Source organism: Apostichopus japonicus, chromosome 5 (genome assembly GCF_037975245.1).
Source record: "Apostichopus japonicus isolate 1M-3 chromosome 5, ASM3797524v1, whole genome shotgun sequence".
Classification (NCBI taxonomy): Eukaryota; Metazoa; Echinodermata; class Holothuroidea; order Aspidochirotida; family Stichopodidae; genus Apostichopus; species Apostichopus japonicus.
In genome coordinates, this window is record NC_092565.1 from 14874423 (window position 1) to 14890207 (window position 15785).

At 39.0% G+C, this 15785-nt stretch overlaps 1 protein-coding gene across 5 annotated transcripts in view; it reads right to left on the reverse strand.

The window, feature by feature from the left end:
- Positions 1–2691: 2691 nt before the first annotated feature.
- The window catches only part of LOC139967786 (SH3 and PX domain-containing protein 2B-like), a 53883-nt gene continuing 40789 nt past the window's right edge, over positions 2692–15785 (reverse strand). For 3 of the 5 annotated variants that reach the window (XM_071971867.1, XM_071971865.1, XM_071971866.1), the window contains 3 exons: positions 15540–15614; positions 11918–12040; positions 2692–7257 (listed from right to left, as the gene is read on the reverse strand). In XM_071971867.1, coding sequence (XP_071827968.1) covers positions 6523–7257; positions 11918–12040; positions 15540–15614 — 933 coding nt within the window. In that variant the 3' untranslated portion in view covers positions 2692–6522. The remainder of the gene's footprint in view (positions 7258–11917; positions 12041–15539; positions 15615–15785) is intronic. The other 2 variants (XM_071971869.1, XM_071971868.1) reach the window with 1 other exon arrangement.

Genomic DNA, 15785 nt, shown 5'->3' on the forward strand with positions numbered 1-15785 from the left:
GCTGCTTTTGTCATATCCGTAAGCGCTAATTGTGCTCTCGCTCGTCGAGTCCGTTGGCAGAGATAAATGTCTTCTCTTCAGCGTTATTTACTCAAGAGAACAATAAAACTAGCTTTTTATTAAAATTGAGAATAGGCTCATTTCTTTTTCTTTTTTTATTATTAAGAAGAGAAGCGAAATAAGAAAGGAAGAAAGAAAAAACAGCAAGAGATAAGAAAAATCACAAGAGTAGAGGCAAACAATAAAGTTGGAAGAAAGCTTAAGAACCTGTAGAAGATGAACTTGACTTTGTATAAAAAGTGTAGTAAAAATGGAAGTTAATCATGCTTTCGGTAGATAAATCTAATTTCAGCTATATGATATTAACAACTCTGTACACGAAAGATATATATTTTTTTATTGGAAATGGTATCTTCTTATCCTACAATGTATACAAACAGGCGGTTGGGATATTACAAGTTGATTGGTTGGTTGGTTGATTAGCCCTCTATACATGATACATACACAATGAATGCACAAGGTGTGTGTGTATGTATGCGCGCGAGTTTCGTCACAATCAGGCAAAATTAAATGAAACAAAATAGATTTATATATGGCCTACATGTGAACAATACTATATTAGATGGTAACTGGGTGGCTGAGATTTATGCACTTCAATTCTGAACTTTAAACTCCGCATAGAATGCAATATTTGTATATAAAGTCTATAAAGTCTATATATAGTCTATAAAGTCTATATATAGTCTATATCAGCGTTGTCCAACCTACGGCCCGCGGGCCACAGTCCGGCCCGCCGCAGGGTTGCGTCCGGCCCGCCAGAGATGCTCTACGGTGTTACACTCTCTCAGCGGAGGGGGGGGGGGAGGGGAACTTTATTCATCTGTTTTATCAGGAAGGAAATAAATCAGTGCGCTCCGCGCGCAGTGCTCACATTGTGTTGCCTTGGGCTTTGGGCAAAAAATCGAAAAATCGAGCGTAGGGTTCATGGGGCCCCCTCCTTCATCCTAATCATTCCATGTGGCCCTCCTCTGCAAAAGGTTGGACAACCCTGGTCTATATAGTGTCCATATATAGACTATATATAGTATATAGTCTATATATAGTCTATATAGTCTATATATAGTCTTTAACTCTTTATATACATCAATATATATATATATATATAGTCTTTATATATATCTATATATCTAATTTTATATATATATATATATGTATATACAAACACGAGAACAAGAATTTGTACTCCCCCTTGTATTCTTCCACCAGCCAGAAGAAGTACAGTTGCTATCCCACTTTTTCCCTACAACAGATAGACTTGACGCCTTGTAGGCTTGTTGCTAAGAGGTTCTGAGATATTGGGAGAAAACGCGAGTAAGAAGGGGGAAGAGAATGGGGTAAGGGTACTTGAATATCTGGTTATGTGATTAACGGTCTGCGGTGCAGACACATTATTTCGTCTCTTGTTTCATCAATGAACTATACATTTATGTACTTGTCTTTTTTATGTCGCTCTGTAGGCCTTTCTATTTCTTTGAGTCTGTACCAGTTTTCATAGACTGAACTTCCCTTTCGACGAAATCTTCCACGTAGAGCAGGTCTGATTCTGAGTGCATCTGCTAATTTTATATTTCGTTGTTTTCCCAGAATATATAACACATTCATGAACTGATGGAAGGAAAGGTCGGGAAAGCTGAGCACAGAGATGGGGCAGGGATGAGAAGGGCAGCCGGGTAGGGAAAGGAAGAGCCTGAAAGATATACATCGGTGGACTCAGAACCCAAGATTCATCAACTCATTACCACAAACTTTAACTCTGATAAAAAAAAAAGTGCTGAGAAACAAGGTATCTTAATGGCATCGATTCCAGTCGGGTATCGATTTTTTGTTTTTTATATTTTAGAATCATTCTACAACTACGCACAATCTGCCTGAAGAGACCGACTAAGGTGTTTTTTTTTGTGGCATTTTCACTGCTGAGAGAATGCTTAGAAATAAGTATCTTAATGGCATCGATTTCAGTTGTGACATTACCTATATTGATGATGTAAACATCAGTAGAACTGAGTGCAACTTTAGATATTCGTTGGTGAACTGGGAAGATTTAAGTGACAGGGACCTGACACACTGTTTGGAGAGTACAATCCTCACCCCCCCTTCCCCCCCCCCCCGCACTCTGCTATATCAAACCAGTCACAGCATGGGCATTGTAAGGGTTATGATGGTCCGACATGTCGGCTACCATTTGATAAGATGAGACCAGTTTACAGTAAATGAAAAAAAATAGATACCTTTGCAGTTTTTGGGTTAGTGTGTCTTTTTATTTTTTGTTATCGTTCTATTACAAATATTGATGCTATGGAAATATTTTTTAATTGTTAGTTTGAAAGACGATACAAAATAATCCAGAGTAAGTAAAAAGAAATAACTGTTTAATGATTAAGCAACAATTTTTACACTTGTAAAATGTCATCGTTTGTATCTACAAAACCACAACGGAATAAAAAATTATATTTGCCATATTATTATATTGATTTATGATATTACTATCATTTCCTTTACACATCTCTTAAATCCCTTCAACATCAACCAAATGTAAATGGTAAATTTCATTCTCCATATATATATATAAATATCTATATATATATATATAGTTTTAGAATGAAACTTATCATTTACATTTTGTTGAATACCTCTCATGACGAGGGAGTTCTCGCTTATCAACATCTTCTTCTTATGCCACAAGAACCCCACATTGGCTGATGATTTTGATCCTAGTCTATGTTTTAGTAATGATTATTTCTCTTTTTATTGTTAATCTCCATATCAAAGGTATCGCTATGGGCACTCAAATGGCACCATGCTTCACCAACATATTTATTCACATATTGGAGCAGGAAATGCTTTCCATTTCTCCACTAAAGCCACAACATTATTATACATACATCAACAATATATATTTGTCTGGCCACATTGTGAAGAATCTCTTAAGTCTTCCTTTGAAAATGTAAATTCATTTCATGAGAGCATTACACTTGCTGTAGAGGTTTCTAAACACCGAATATCCTTTTACATGTTCTGGTCAAGTTGGATTGTAATTCCTTAACCACTTCGGTCTATTATAAGCTAAATTCATATGAATTTACACCATAATATATTTGACCCATAGTGTCTCAAGAAATTCTTTGTTTACAGCCAATGTCTTCGACTCAAACGCATTTGCTCAGACTCACATGATTATGAAAACCGGGTATCCAATTTAACTGGTTATTTCTTGAAAGTCTGATACCCCCTTCACTTTAATTTAAAAAAAAAACACATGCATTTGGTATCATCAATTCCTTTATGAGCTCTATCAAACAGGATTTGCTTTATTCAATGATGATCTAGCTGTAGGAGAATCCTTCAAGGTACCCCCACCCTGATGCTAACTTTTTGTCAACCCCCCACCACCCAACCTTAGGTTTCTACTCACTTCCTTACCCAGTTTCCACCTCCGCAGGTAATTTCTATTTCGAAAAACCTTGGTGACAAATATTATACAAATAATGAATGGTTATGAGTGCAATAGGGCAAATATTTCATGAGTTGAAAGATGCAATGTTCCATTCATCGAGGCGCAGCCGAGTTGAATGGAACAAATTACATCTTTCAACGAATGAAATATTTGAACAATTGCACGAATGGAAACCATTCATTATTTGCTTTATACAACACCTTCAAATTTGGATATAATTGGATGTAAAATGCACTCATGCAACAGATTGTTTTGAACAGACAGGTTTCTCTGCTATCTTACCATTGAAAAAAGTGCTATCAAAAAAGTATAACCCATGGTTCTATAGAGTGCAATAGAGCGGATTTTGCATGCAATGGACGAGCAATTGACCAATCAAATGGCCGGAATATAATTAGGTGTTGTATAAACACCCATGTCACACTGTGGTTAAAATTCCAAATGTTGACTATGGTCTATTAACACCCCCTTTCCTCTCATGTGATTCTAGCAATGTCAATTACACATTCTGTTTTCTTTGCAAAGAGGGCAATTATGGAGGTAAAACAGGCTCTCGATTCCACTTACGCTTTTAATAATCACAGAAAATCAATTTGTGATAAATTTTGCAGGTTTCCCGTTTCCGAACATTTCAATCTCATAGACATTCTCTCAAAAAGCTAAATGTATTTTAAATGCTTCTAACTTCAAATCTGTAACTGAACGTAAACGGAAATGAATCAATTGGATCTTTGGTATTGAGTCGAACATAACCGGCCTCAACAAAAGCTTGGGACCCCTAAACAACTACCAGTTCCACAAACATATGTAATATGTACTTTCATTGTTCATTAATTCGCTTCCTGTATAGTCATGGTTTATTTGGTATTGGCTCCCTCGGTGCCTGAAGATCGCTCAACGCATGAAACTCTGAGTTACAACTACCAGTGTTCCACTAGTCTCACTAGTCTCAACATATATTTCGCTCTGTCCACCGGACATAGAACACTCTGCGCCAAGATAGACGCCAACCAACCAACTTTACGAAATATATATAGATACATATATACAGAAATGCATATTGATTCCATATGATTCATAGGTAAACATGGCATTATAAATAATGCATATGAGGAGGTATGAAGGGGAGTAAGCTCTTCCTTACGTCGTCATCAGTTTGACACAATATCATTATATTTTATTTTGTAAATTATTAGAATCCATTTTAATATGAATATACTTCAAATGGTTTCACATTAGTAGAAACAATTTAATTAAGTCATAATGGATCTTAGTTTCTCAAATCTCACCAACTATTCCCTCCATGAAATAAAGTAGTGAAAATGTCAGACAACATCATGTTAACGAAACCAGCACCAAGCTTACAAAGCACATTTATAAAAGATTGTATTGACACACACACAATGAAAATTAAGGCATGCTTTGCTTCAAGATTATTGGCAGTAAAAAAAATACACAGCTAGATTTGTGTGCAATTTCAAAGTCTAGGTTGAACGTTGAAATCATCCTGCCCCCCCCCCCCCAAAAAAATAAAAAATAGTGAGTTGTGCAAAAAGTAAGACAGCGTATTAAAAATCATAGACAATATTCCTTTATACAATAAAGGAAGGGACAGTAAAGGTAGATATATATATACAAATCATGAAAACTATATGTCAAGAAAAAACAACAACAAAAAACCCTGAAGTGGAGAGATCACAAGCTTCAAATAAAAGTTTCCTTTCGACCCGATGGTATCAAAACAAAAGCCCAATATTGGAACAGGTTCCAAGGAATAAGACTGTGATCCTCTAGCCTGGACTACAGTCTCAACATTCAGCTTGAGAGTTTTAATTCTTTCCCCTGGAGTAAAGATATTTAGAATGATATTTGAAACTAAACTTCTAGATTTTGGAATTCATACCTTTTATCCTGTAGCTGAAACCTATAGAAAGACATCTGAACCTTAAGCCTCAAGTTTGGGAATTTAGTTACTTACTTTAAATCCTTAGTGTAGAGCATACAGGCTTAGCCTGGAATCTGATTGGACTATTACTGGGTAGGAAAACTGAACATTTTAAGTTCCAATGAAAAAACCTCTAGCATGAAGTGTGAAAATTTACAAAGGAGCAAGAAGCATGAGATTACAAGTTTCACCTTTAGTTTAAAGCTTTTAACCATTAGAATGAAATTTGTGCTTCCAGATTAAACCTTCAGCTTCAAATCTAAGCCATATGAAGTAAACTTGAATCTAAGTTTGCAGGTCTGTCAACATTATAACTTGGGGGTTAATATTCAAGATCAGCAAGAAAGTAGTTCAAAATTTGAGCCTGTTTAATACTTGCTTGTTGAATCTTTACCTTAGAGTTATAATTGAAAGCCAGGAGTTTGGACCTTTAGCCTGGAGTTTAAAACAAGTCTACGTTGGCATCAGACTAATTGTTAAGTTAATTAGCAATTATACTGCCTTCCAATGACCATATTCATGTCAGCAATTGTAGTACTTACCCAACAAACAATTTCCTAACAAGCAGTATGGATTGCCTTCGAAACTACTGCATTTTCTCCTATAATGATGATAGTCAAATGTTGTTGCTATGGAGATGCAATCTTAATTAGGTGCAGGATTGTCCAAAATGCCTTCACATAAATTTTGCTATAACCAACGGACACACCAATGTAGTGACACACTGCCAGGTCCATAAAGTTAGTTGTTTTAGTTGTGGAACCATTGAAATAACAGAAACAAGTGGGGGCACTACACTCCAAGGGTCACTTAGATTTCATAAGGGTTGAAGCTTCTATAATTTCTGCCATCAAAAGGTCCAAATTGTGGACATATTACAACTTTACAAATGAATAGTACTGTGAGTGAACTCTGTGAGAACTGAGTTAAATGTTACAAACCCTGCATGGACCAATCGATGACGATCACACTATCCAAATATAAAACTGTCTGTCGTAGGCACTCATGACTGGACTATTAGCCTGCATAATGATTAAGACGATGGTGATGATAAGGGTAAAGGTCAAGATACTTGTGCAAGATATGTAGAGGGCGCCCAACCTTCCTCTGAACCGATACGGACATTCCACCAGCCGCTATCGTCTTTCTGAATGACTTCCACATCGACACCCGCTGAAAAGCTGAGTCCGTCCTCGTCGTCGAAAGAGGCAACTGTACGGTAGAGCTTTCTGGAATCTCCTCCTCCTCCTCCTCCGACAACAGGTACAGGCCGGACTAACTCAACAGAAGTATTTCCCCCCAGAGTCTGCTCAAGCTGAGACCTCAGTTGCGAGATGGATTTGCTTTCTGGGGCGGTCGGTTTCGGTTTGGTTTTGAGGGCAGGTCCCGGTTGCAGATTCTGGATGATATCTGATATGTTGCTGCTGACTCGTTGGTTGTTGCTGGCTGCCGGCGGAGGAGGGACTGGGGGCGCACTTACTTGCCCTCCATTGCTTCGTCTGTCATTTACCTTTACAGGTGGCTGTGGTCGATACGGCTCAAAAGCACCTGGCTTCTTTCCGTTAGGATGGAACTTAGGGGATTCAGGTCCTCTGGGGGCACCAGTCTCCGAGTCGGTACTGACAGTGGAACCTCCTCGATTGGGGTCGATAGGACCCTTTCTACTGATGTTAGCGGGAGCGGGAGGTGTATAGTTCCCCTTTTCAGGCGATTCACGAGTCTGTATGTACGAAGCTGGAGCCCATCCCTCTCGTCCTTCTACTTTGATAAACCACCATTCCTCATACTTGTGAATCACCTAGAGACAAGAGACAAGAAACAAGTTACTGTCATACTACCAGATTAACAATATCTCCAACAATACCACTAAATGGACATGTCACATTATATCCTTGCTGACATGTGTATCAAAAACCTTGTTGTCTATCAACAAAAATGGTAAAAATATTATAAAAAAACAAAACAACAATCAACACAATAAGATTCACCCAAATCAATGATACTTTTGCTAGACCCTTTTCAGTCAATCATGATACATTTCATTTCTGTTATTTTGATACATTTCATTTCTGTTATTTGTTCTTCTACAACAATAAAAACATAGATGTATAATTCATTAAGGAAATTGTGAAATCAAGTGCTCTAGAGAGCCTTGGGGAGAGAGGGGGAGGGAGGGAGGGAGGGGGAGGGAGGGGAGGGAGGGGGAGGGAGAGGGAGGGAGGGAGGGAGGGAGGGAGGGAGGGAGGGAGGGAGGGAGGGAGGGAGGGAGGGAGGGAGGGAGGGAGGGAGGGAGGGAGGGAGGGAGGGAGGGAGGGAGGGAGGGAGGGAGGGAGGGAGGGAGGGAGGGAGGGAGGGAGGGAGGGAGGGAGGGAGGGAGGGAGGGAGGGAGGGAGGGAGGGAGGGAGGGAGGGAGGGAGGGAGGGAGGGAGGGAGGGAGGGAGGGAGGGAGGGAGGGAGGGAGGGAGGGAGGGAGGGAGGGAGGGAGGGAGGGAGGGAGGGAGGGAGGGAGGGAGGGAGGGAGGGAGGGAGGGAGGGAGGGAGGGAGGGAGGGAGGGAGGGAGGGAGGGAGGGAGGGAGGGAGGGAGGGAGGGAGGGAGGGAGGGAGGGAGGGAGGGAGGGAGGGAGGGAGGGAGGGAGGGAGGGAGGGAGGGAGGGAGGGAGGGAGGGAGGGAGGGAGGGAGGGAGGGAGGGAGGGAGGGAGGGAGGGAGGGGGAGGGAGGGGGAGGGAGGGGGAGGGAGGGGGAGGGAGAGGGAGGGAGGGAGGGAGGGGGGAGGGAGCTTATCAAAGTAGAACAATCCCAAACAGAAAAGGAAGAAAGAAAATTGATAAGCCAGATATAGATCAAGAAACAACCATAAACCCAGTCCCCAGGTCCCCAGTTGGAGTCACTCCAAGATTAATGTATGTCGTCCAGTTCCAGAGTTGTTGATGATTGACAATTCATAATCATGGACGTTAAATATGAATCTAAGAGACTGACTTCTGTCAGCTTCAGCTTTGATAAGCCAACGATGACTTCTTCGCGAGTTCCTGCTTGCAGGAGGATCTAACATACATACAATAAGTACATAAACAATGTATGTGTAAAAATATAAGAGAATAAATGACCACATGAAAATGAGATGGTAAATATAAATCAAAACTAAGAGTTTTTGGATTTATTTAATCAAGAAGAAAGGATTATATTTAGAGAGAAATAGTGAGAATGATCTTTGCTTGGTAAACAATCAGGTAACCAGGACAACCCCTAGCAAACAGGAAGTAACCAAATACGAAGCATCCATTGTTATCTGTGGTTTATCGGTTTCCTTTGTACAAGGTTCTTCATAAATTATTTCTCCAGTGTATTTCTAAACGGATTTATGCCCAGTGAAGTCAAATTGCATGTTACAAACAATATAACGTTGCTTTCTGAGAAAAGTCGTAAATGTGGTTAAACAGAGACTATGAAGAGGAAAACAATGAAGAAGAGACTCTTTGTGCTGTCAATCTCATTTCATGTCAGAGTTTGGAAAATGAAATCAAAGATTAACACTGGACGAGTGGTGTTAATATGTTCGATGTGCTGTATGGAAAGATACTGTTGACAGTTTTAATATTGAAGAAGGTGGATGTTTTGCAATATTGTTGTTAAAAATCATCATTATATTTGTGTATCTGGTTGATCAATCATATCGAAACCTTGTAACATTTGATACCATTGAATCAAACATTAGTTTGCAAATAATCAGTGAATACATAGGGCTGTTCACAAATTGAGTGTAAAATGTGCAAACACTGACTCAGGTTTCAGATGTTTTAAGATGTTCTATGAAGAGTCATATAATGGGTTATCCAGTGTAGGAAACCTTGTCCACTGGACACACTAGTACTTTACTGTGCAAGTCAATGAGAAAAACAGGTCAAATATCACACAGCTATATTGCACAAGACACATACATAACATGTCAAATGAATACACACTTTACAGTTCAATTCTGTTAGACACACTCAAAACAGGTCAAATGAACAGACTGCTTTATAGTTCAAGTCTGTGAGACACACTCAAAACAGGTCAAATGAACACACTGCTTTATAGTTCTTTTCTGTGAGACACATTCAAAACAGGTCAAATGAACCCACTGCTTTATAGTTCAAGTCTGTGAGACACACTCAAAACAGGTCAAATGAACACAATGTTTCACTGTACAAGTCTGTGAGACACACTCAAAACAGGTCAAATGAACACAATGTTTCACTGTACAAGTCTGTGAGACACACTCAAAACATGTCAAATGAACACACTGCTTTACTGTACAAGTCTGTGAGACACACTCCCACCACTGATACCAGAACACTGACATCACTATACACCCACTATCACCCATACCACCACAACTTCATCGCCACCAACCCTCATCTTGTTGTTTGCATTTCAATGTAATTTGCAGGTAGATTTTAAAGTTTTTTTTCAAGGAATTATAAGTGGTTGTGGGGATGGGAGGGAATGAGGTAGGGGCCAAAAAGAGTTGTGGGGAGGGGAATAGCTGAGGCAATTAACCAACCAATGATTGAAATACATCTACTACTGTACTTACATCAAGTCAGCAAATGAAAACTTGGGACATTTTATAGTCCAAGAGTTATACTGCTCTACCTAATATCTTAATATTCTACACATAACAAACAGCAGATGTACTCCATTCATAAGCTGCTCTCACAGGCTTTAAAGAACGTTTCACTGATTTCTGAATATATTGATCCTGACTCACAACATTTAGCAGAAAAGCTTTCAAGTAAGGAAATAGAGGCAACGCTTCATCAATGACAAGGGGGAAAAAAAATCAATTTCACTTGTTGATGATAAATTATGTCAGGTAAGATATTGCTGGCTTCAGGCACTGATGAGACAGCAAACAATATCATGACTGTATTATGTAGTCACTTCAAAAAGACATTAATGAAACAACCTAAGACACCATCCTTTTGTCTTTTAGGACAGTTTTCTATAGTTTCTTTCTGAAAAAAGATCTCTGTAGACCACAAGCAAAGAAACAAGAAAGCTTGTTGCTATGCTGTTGGTCGTAAGAAAGAAATTAAGGCATTATTTATGTAATATATAACAGTAATAACAGCAGAAATTTGTTTCATATCAGCAAGGGCAAGGATAAGAAACACAAACACAGAGCCAATAACAAATATTCTGATTTGGCCTCAAATTCTTCTGTATTTGTCTTTTGTATCAAAGAAGAAGTCTTAATAAACACTGTCATAACTATAGGTGAAAGCAATGTCTACTGAAATATGTACAGAAAGACAAAATGGTTAGTGAAGAACAAGGGCGGCGGAAGCACTTTTAATCTGGGGGCACCGACATCAAAGGGCACTTTGCAGAAATTCGATTAGACTGATGCAGCCTTATATTTAGTACCCTTTATAACTCTAATTGTATTATCTTATTTGCGTATACACATCACTCCATCAACGCCCCCCCCCCCCCTCAAGGAAAATATGCATACTAGCACTGCAATATCCAATGTGCGAATTGGGAAACAAGGAACAAGTTTTCTTTTGAGATCAAAATGAGGTGAAATCATGCTAGTTGCTAATGTAGGAATCATCCGAATCAGTGTTTATTTCTTGTTAAGATCTTAACAATTTTTTCCATTCGAAATAGCTTTGAGTTTGACCCACAGATATTCATTAAAAGTCAGGGGCGTAGCCAGGATTTGCAAAGTTGTATGCATGACTATCTGAGCGGAGCGCCACCATCGGTTGGCGCGGAGCGTACAAGAAAATTTTTGGTTTTACAAACCCCTCAGATGGCCGGAAATGGCCCTTCCCGAGTGTTCATTCTGGTTCCCTGGCCTCTTGCTAACTTGAGACACCTCAATTTTTATGTAGAAAAAGGGCACATTTTTAACCTGAGGAAAAGTGGGGGGGCACGTGCCCCCTGTGCCCCCCCGGTTCCGCCGCCCTTGGTGAAGAACAAGCTTAACTTATGAAGAAAAATGAATATTTGGTGGGTCTATATTTTGGAGGACATATGTTAGTTACTGGAAGACAACGCTTGTAGATTTGACTGCCGACAGTTGATTTACTCACCTCCACAGTTTGGTAGAGACTTTAAAGGATTAGTCTCATGAGAAGGAAGGGCAGTGACTAGGGAGGTGGGGGGATCCGGGCATAGAGGGCCGCAGTGTTATAATTTTACCAGGAATTTATAGGCAAGGTAGAACGAGGTGCTACGGTTGTGAGGAGACAGGTAAGCAAGGAGCGAAGTAAATTTACTCACCTCCACAGTTTGGTAGACTTTAAAGGAGTGGTCTCATGAGAAGGAAGGGCAGTGACCGGGGGGGGGTCCAGTCATAGAGGGCGCACAGTGTTATAATTTTACCAGGACTTTATAGGCAAGGTAGAACGAGGTGCTACGGTTGTGAGGAGACAGGTAAGCAAGGAGCGAAGTAACTTTACTCACCTCCACAGTTTGCTGAGCTTTGAAGCTGACACAGTCGTCCGACGAGGAACTTCCATCAAAGGGAGCTGTTGTCTTATATTCCGATTTCTTCCTCTCTCTCTGAACGGCATTTTTAATTGATTTCTGAAACAGAGTAACATGGTAGAGACCGTACTTTTAATCAAACATCAACAAGTCCAAAACTTATGTCCTCATCAGTAAGTCTTAGCAATGTTCTACGTTCATTCAGAATTTCAAAATATCAGTCATATGATAATACAAGTACACTATTATGAGTGCGAGTACAAGTAGAATTCCTACTGGTATGAGTATATGAGTACCAGGCTCTAAAGCACCGAGTACAAAATGTTGTACTTAGTTCCAATGTACTACTAGGTTACCAGTTCATTCTAGGCGCGGTAGAACGTAGTAGTGCTAAGGTTGTGAGGAAACAGGTAAGGGAGGAGCGAAGTAAATCCAATGTACTACTATTGAAAATGCCTGAAGTACAAGTACAAATCTATTTCAGGTAAGTACAAGTACAGATAAATGTGCTAGAATACAGGTTGCCTCCTTGATGTTGAGGGATTCTTGCTTTCAACTTGCCATGGCGATTCAACAAATGGCTCAGTACGTCACTAGTCTGATTGGTCAAGCCTTAGGTTTAACGATTAAAGCATATTTAGTGTGTGTAAAAGTAAGTTGGCCTGATGTTTCGATCCTAGCAGGATCTTCTTCCGAGGCTAAATGACAAGTAACAGCAAGCAGTTTACTAACAGTTTTATTTTATTTGGATTTAAAGCATATTTAGGCGCTTGTGTGCAATGCATCATGAAAGCCAAGCAGACTATGGTTTTGAAGAGAAATCTCTAAGCATGAACTTTAATGTTGGATGTAATACAGTGATCAATGAATTGTCATAGTTGCTTTCACAGTCAAATATCCTCTTGTCTCTCATCCCTCCCCCCCCCCCCATTCACTCCTCTCAAAATTAGGTTAAGCCTGTTGACGTACCTACAATACTTAACAATAATCACCTTTGATCTTAACTGTTGAAGCTCTTCTGACCTTTATATAATAAATAAAAATTAACCCTTCACCATGCAGGTGCAAATTGAATATGGCACAATCATTCATGCTTAGAATTTCCCAGCTTAGACTGTAAATTCAACAATGTTTTATTCCTTTAATATTTGACTATAAAAAGGAAAACAAATAGGAATAAGAAAGAAAAATATGAAGAAAAAAAAAGAGATAGAAGAGTAGAGGTATGACTACTAACTTCTTTCTTTATAACAGGTTAAAATACATTTTTGATTTCAGTAAACAATTCACAGCTACTATCCAATAAACCACATCTTTACACGTTAACATCCATCGATAAATGTTCTTGTTGGTGGAGGATATGTGCAATGTGTATCTGTTCTTTTCTTATTTGATATACATATACTACTGTGTGAGGTTGCAGCATTAGAGCTAGTCAGTGGCGGAGCGTCCATACAGTCAGGGGGGCAGATGCCCCCCTGACGGACTCAAATGGACTACTGGCGCCCTTTTCAGCTTTTTACCACTTTTTACTTATACGCGATTATTGACTTTTTTATTGCGCTCTCAAATACCTATTAACATTTGTCACATTTTGTTGGTGTAATTTTCTGCCAAAATGGCGATGACACCTATTTATTCTTCGTTTATCTGCAAATTAGCAAGGCCCGGAAAGGGTCATTTCCGGCGATCTAGGGAGTATCTTTACTCAAAAAAATTCTGTACGCTCCGCGCTAACCTGTGGTGGCACTCCGCTTAGATAGTGTCGAAAACGCCCCTACAGATCTTTCTCGCCCCCCTGACCAATATCCCTAGCTCCACCACTGGAGCAGTACTCTGATAGTACAAAGGCTGATGCATTGAATTGTACACATCGTACTCAACAATGATTAAAAATACAATAATTGAAGATAAATCTAATGTCTGGGCAAAGAATTTACTCTTAATGAATTTTCAGGAAGAGCTTCAAATATGCTCTCTGAAAAATATATATATATGTATTTTTAATGATTCTCAATTTTCTAAGTCCATATTATGTCAACTTTCCCACCACCCTCCCCCCCCAAGAAAAACTTTGAATTGTGAGTTTACTTTGCCTGACAGAGAGAGAGTCTCTTGTTATGCAAATTTAGTCACTGTTTTCACTTCAAACTTTATAATTCAATTCTTTGTGCTGCTGAATGAATAAAACCTGAACTTAATTAAATCATTACCAACAGTCAATAAAAACTTAGTGTTCAAATTTGGCGTAGCCATTTTGACGGTTAGGAATTTTGTCTTTTATACAATTTCTGGTTTCTGTGTTCAAACTCTATAAGCAATCTTTACACTTGTATTGAAAGTTGTCCATTTTGCATATCCATTTTGCGATACCAGATAAATTTTGCACAGAAAGGATATTTCATAAGTGAAAAAAATTGCGATAAAAAACATAAATTTTCATTGATAGTAGAGATGAATCATATTTTACTACAGACTGGGAGCCTGTTTTGCAGACTAATAGCCATGTATAACAGATGGTGGTAATTCTGTTCTAGATAATAACAAGTCTTAATACAGACCAATGACACAATGACTACAGACTTTGACACCGTATTGTAGACTAGATTTCCTGTGTAACATATCAGTTACAGACTAGGAGCCTGATTGCAGACTAACAGCCATGAATTACAGATGGTAGTAATAACTCTGTTGTAGATAACCAACATGTCTTAATACAGACCAATGAGACTGTGTTGCAGTCTATGACACCGTATTGTAGACTAGAGTTCCTGTATAACATATCGATTACCTTCAACTACAGACTAGGCTCCTGCTTGGCAGACTAATAACCATTTATTTAAGACAAAATAACTGTATCTCAGTCAATGACACTGTATTACAGACTAGGTTAATATTATGCAGACTGCTATCCTGTACTGCAGACCATGCTTTGTATTGCAGACCATGCTTTGTATTGCAGACCGTGCTCTGTATTGTGAGCAGACCATGACTGTCTATAACATTCTTCGTTTTCTAACTCATAAACAGCCGGTTAGTTTCATCTCCAACATCTTGTTATATACTTGAACATAAACCATAAACAAAAGTTGAGCTTCATGTTATTTACATACTGGCATTAGAGCTGATTTTCTTTTTTGTCATTAACTGTTTATCGCCTTATTAGTAAGTTAAATTCAAAGATGTATCGAAACCTACCGAGCAGCTTAAATTTAACAAACTTCCATAAATGATGTTAATGTTTGTCAAAAAGAAACAGAAATGTGGCAAGGAATGTGAACTGGACAGAAAAGAGAGAATAAGGGATGAAAGATCACTCTGAAATATGATCTGGAAATGTTTGTTTGAAAAAAAAAGAAAGATTGTAGATGGTGCCATTCAATGTGACTGTAACCTTGAAGTTGATCAATAAATGCCGGCAAACCTGTATTCCGTCATTTCATATGAGAATTAAGCAAGACAAGAAACATTGAAGGCACTTGAAAGAAAGACAGGTTTTCCTCTTTGAAATGTGTAAAATTCCACACAACATGCACAATAAGGGAACAGAGAAGGGCAAGCTAAATGCATGCAGGAAGGCAGTGACAACTTATTATACCTTATACAAACTGTCTATCCTGGAGGTTTGGGAATACTTCGGTCGTGCCGTGGGTTTGTTAGGATTAGAATATGTCTAAAAGTAAGAACGGTCTGATTAGACAAGTTATACATAACTATTCGCCATATTATTTCTTGTCGTTTTCATCAATTTGTTGACGGAATTGAATTAACGGACAGGTACAAACATTCAATCAAAACAGAAGATAAAGCTTACACAATCTTACGTACCACACACACACCTGGC